The 4,913-nt window shown below is 36.4% G+C and overlaps 1 protein-coding gene across 1 annotated transcript in view; it reads left to right on the top strand.

Annotated features, from left to right (window-relative positions):
- Positions 1-4,913, top strand: part of PHIP (pleckstrin homology domain interacting protein) — a 176,059-nt gene that overhangs the window by 140,330 nt on the left and 30,816 nt on the right. Inside the window, exons 24-25 of the mRNA XM_014535815.1 lie at positions 1,191-1,315; positions 1,446-1,528. Coding sequence (XP_014391301.1) covers positions 1,191-1,315; positions 1,446-1,528 — 208 coding nt within the window. The remainder of the gene's footprint in view (positions 1-1,190; positions 1,316-1,445; positions 1,529-4,913) is intronic.

Genomic DNA, 4,913 nt, shown 5'->3' with positions numbered 1-4,913 from the left:
TATATCCTATATAATAAAAGAGAAACATGTAAATTGACTGTCCCTCTGCTACACTCACCAGCCAATCAGGTGTGAGTATGCAAATTAACCCAACAAAGATGGCAGGTTAATTTGCATACACAGGCGCAGGGCGAAGAGCAGAGTGGGAGAGCTGGCGGAGAATGAGGGGCTTGGGAAAATTGGCTACCCAAGCCGCCAGACAGAGAGCAGAGAGGTAGAGCTGGCAGCTTGGAGGACTTGGCAGAGTGGGAGGCCATAGGACAGAGACAGAGTAGGAAGGGTAAAACCAAGACCGCAGGGAGCACCAGGAATTCTGGAATAGTAGTTTTGGTGGCAGCCCCAGGACCGGAAGCGGAAGCCCAGAGCGCAGGGAACACCAGGAATGTTGGGAATCGTAGTTCTGGTGGCAGATGGATCTCCTAGACCAGTGGTCAGCAAACTGTGGCTCACGAGCCACATGCGGCTCTTTGGCCCCTTGAGTGTGGCTCTTCCACAAAATACCGACTTCTGCGCATGGGCCACGAAGTTTCAATTGCACTGTACGTACGCGCCCGCATGTGGTATTTTGTGGAAGAGCCACACTCAAGGGGCCAAAGAGCCGCATGTGGCTAGTGAGCCACAGTTTGCTGACCACTGGTCTAGGAGATCCATCTGCCACCAGAACTACGATTCCCAACATTCCTGGTGTTCCCTGCGCTCTGGGCTTCCGCTTCCGGTCCTGGGGCTGCCACCAAAACTACTATTCCAGAATTCCTGGTGCTCCCTGCGGTCTTGGTTTTACCCTTCCTACTCTGTCTCTGTCCTATGGCCTCCCACTCTGCCAAGTCCTCCAAGCTGCCAGCTCTCCCTCTCTGCTCTCTGTCTGGCGGCTTGGGTAGCCAATTTTCCCAAGCCCCTCATTCTCCGCCAGCTCTCCCACTCTGCTCTTCGCCCTGCGCCTGTGTATGCAAATTAACCTGCCATCTTTGTTGGGTTAATTTGCATACTCACACCTGATTGGCTGGTGAGTGTAGCAGAGGGACAGTCAATTTACATGTTTCTCTTTTATTATATAGGATATATACACACACACACACACACACACACAGTAATTACCTATATCATGATTTAAATGAAGATGCTTTTTCAGTTATGTTTAGCAATTCATTTATTTTGTGAAGATGATTTCTTATTTCCTGTATCTTCCTCAGGAACAAGAACTGATGAAAATAGTTGGCATAAAGTATGAAGTGGGCTTGCCTACCCTTTGCTGCCTTAAACTTGCTTTTCTAGATCCTGATACTGGTAAACTGACTGGCGGATCATTTACCATGAAGTAAGGACTGTTGAAAAAGGCAATAGTTTCTTAGTATTGTAAATTGTTTATCAGGATTCAGTTAAATTTTAATGTCTCTTAGATATTTTTAGGTATGTGACCTAATCAGTTTGTTTCTCTTTGTAATTAGATACCATGATATGCCTGATGTAATAGATTTTCTAGTCTTGAGACAACAATTTGATGACGCCAGATATAGGCGGTGGAATATAGGTAGGTAATTTTAGAAACCACAGATGTTTGTTTTTAATCTATTAAATCATTTAATATTTTTCATTATTTAGGAAAAGATAACCACAGAAATTGTCTTGTCATTTCTGGGAATATTAATAGCAAGTACAATATTGTGTCATATACTTTTAAGTATTTTTTTTATGAATGAAATGCTTTTAATTTAGTTGATGCTGAAATTCTAAGCATTTGTTCCTCTTACATTTGTTAACTTATACGGTTCTTTATAACTATTCTTTAGCTGTTTTGTTTGTTAACTTAAATCTTTATTCAGAAATATTAATAATTCAAAATTGAAGCAAAAGATGTCTTCAAGGTTCAAAATGTTTAATAATAATTTATACTGGGATTAAAGCTAAACTGACATTTTTTGTTCGTTTAATTGTTATGTAATTCTTAAACATTAATACTGTTATCAAAACTCAAAATAAATTTTAAAATCCTTAAAAGTTTCTAGGTATTTAAATGCATTAATTTATGTACAAATGGATGTACTGTTCATTAAAATATTTCTTTTAAAAATGTCATGCAGGCCACTCTTTGTCATCTTGGAGTGAAATGTGGTGCATCTATAGATAGCATAATGTGGTTTGAAAAGGCACATTAATTGATATATCAGTCCATCTCTCCTCAAGTGCCATTGCCATGATTTGTCTTTTTTTTGTTTGGGCTTGGTGGACTTGGAAATTTATATGTGTTTTCTAAAAGGAAAAATTAGGAAAATTCAAGTTATCAAAATTACGGTCATGGGAGTTACCAAAAAAATTATGTATCATGTATCATTTCTCTGGAAGTTTTGAAAGGTGTATTCCATAAAATAAGGGAGTAAACCAAGATAGAGAAAGATAAATCATCCCCTTTTTTTTCCCCCGCACAGGAACAGGAAATTTTTTCAGAGCAGATAGGAATTCCCAAGTAATAGTCAACAAAAGTCTAAGGGTAGCATCTGTCTAGCAAGCCTATAAAACAACCAGATCAGAAGATATTGTCTACCAAGAATGCAGTCTTCAGGGGAACAAAATGAAACTGATAAATTATCTAACATGTTTGACTTTGTGGGAATTATATTGGAGAGTGTTTTTTAGTTTGAGCTGTTAGAGAATGTGGGAAGACAATCATAAGTGCAGAGAAAACTAACCATTTAAAAAAATGGAACAATTATACAACATACAAGAAAGTAAGTGTGTGCAACTTGACTTAGGAGCAAACAATATTTACATAGTCATGATAAAGAAAAACAATATGGATTAAATAAAATACATATACCTTTTATATACAGTTGTATGGATAGAGGTCAGTGCTTAATGTCTAAAATTGGTGAATGGAGAAATAGATCTATATTCATTTAGAAATTTGTAAGTAAATCTCAAGTTGTAAGAGTTAAAAGTTTTCTTGGTTTTGGTTATAATTTTGTACATTTGAGTTTTAAAAATTATTTGTATGTGTTGGTTGATAAGGTACATTTTATTTTTTTAAGAACATGTATCTGCCAATTAATTACAGAACAAATATTCATGTCCACAAAGATATCAGAAATGAGCTGATAACAAACTAAGGAGACAAATATGGCGAGCATTAGAAAAATCAAAGAGATATTTCAAATGGATGTACATCAGAATTTTCTCATTTGGATCTTATAACCACCACCACCGCCAAATTTATAGATTAATATTTCTTCTAAAGTTAGTACTTCTTAGTCTTTTATTTCTGAAGATACAGTACTGCCAAATCCTTGTCCACGGGTATGTGTTTCAAGGCTCCCAGTGGATACCTAAGGCTGCAGATAGTACAAAACTTTATATATAGTTTTTTTTCTATGCATACATACTGTGATAAAGTTAAATTTATAAATTAGGCACAGTAAAGAGATTAACTACAATAAGTAATAAAATAGAATAATATAACAATATATTGTAATAAAAGTGAATGTTCTCTCTCTCTCGATGTGGGATGTCATAAGATTGCTTCTTGCTACTCAGAATGGTGCACAATTTAAAACTTAAAATATTGTTTATTTTTGGAATTTTCTGCTTAATATTTTCAGTCTGTTGTTGACCACAGGTAACTAAAATTGTAGAAAATGAAACTGCATGTTGGTGGGACAGGGCTATACTGTATATGTATCTGTATAACAACTGGTATTTAAAATTATATTAATAGTAATTACTCTAGCCTTCTTCAGAAATGTTTAATGCTTACTTTGACTAGTGGACTCTATTCCTTTTTTAACTTCATTGTTATCACTGTAGTGTACCATTCATTTGGGTTAGGCATTCATTGTTCAGTTCTATCTCTTTAAAGTAATGTCATCAGTCTATCTAGGATCATAAATAGTTACTGGGTGTACCGGTTAATAATGTGGATTTTTTTTCAATAGATGGAGTTACACATATGTTGATATATGTGCGATTTGATATCTATGCTCTCTTGTTGTACTGACAGCAAGCTTCAAAACTTCATATGTCAAATTTGCTGAAGGTGTTAACATCATAGATATTTTTACGCTTAAAAATGTGGAATTTCATGCCAAATAAAACGATTTGTGGGAAGTTTTAATTCATAATTTTGAAGAAAAAGTTATCGTGTACTTCAAGAAGCTTATGGTGAACATGCTCCATCTCAAGATACTTGTGAATGCTGGTTTAAACGCTTTAAAAGCGATGATTTTGATGTGAAAGACAAAGAACGTCCAGGTCAACCGAAAAGGTTTGAAGACCAACAATTACAAGCATTATTGGATGAAGATGCGTGTCAAACACAAAAACAACTTGCAGAAAGATTAAACGTTGCTCAGCAAACAATTTCTGATCTTTTACAAGCAATGGAAAAGATTTTGAAGGAAACTGGGTGCCACATCAACTGAACGAAAGACAAATGGAAAACCGAAAAGTCATCAGTAAAATGTTGCTTCAACGGCACAAAAGAAAGTCCTTTTGCATCGAATTGTGACTGGCGATGAAAAGTGGATTTATTTTGAGAATCCCAAGTGCACAAAATCATGGGTTAATCCAGGTCAACCATCAACATCAACTGCAAGGCCAAATCGCTTCAGAAAGAAGACAATGCTCTGTGTTTGGTGGGATCAGGAAGGTGTGGTGTATTATGAGCTTCTAAATCCAGATGAAACCGTTAATACTGATCATTACTGACAACAAATAATCAGTTTGAACCACGCTTTGATCATGAAATGACCAGAATGTGTCAGAAGACACAGCAAAGTAATTTTGCTCCATGATGACACACCATCACAAACTTCAAAACCAGTTAAAGACACGTTAAAAGATCTTGCCTGGGAAGTATTAACCCACCCGCTATATTCTTCAGACCTTGCTACTTCAGATTACCACTTGTTCCAATCGATGGCACA

This window comes from Myotis brandtii, unplaced genomic scaffold (genome assembly GCF_000412655.1).
Source record: "Myotis brandtii unplaced genomic scaffold, ASM41265v1 scaffold151, whole genome shotgun sequence".
NCBI classification, from domain to species: domain Eukaryota; kingdom Metazoa; phylum Chordata; class Mammalia; order Chiroptera; family Vespertilionidae; genus Myotis; species Myotis brandtii.
This window is presented reverse-complemented; position numbering and strand designations above follow the sequence as displayed.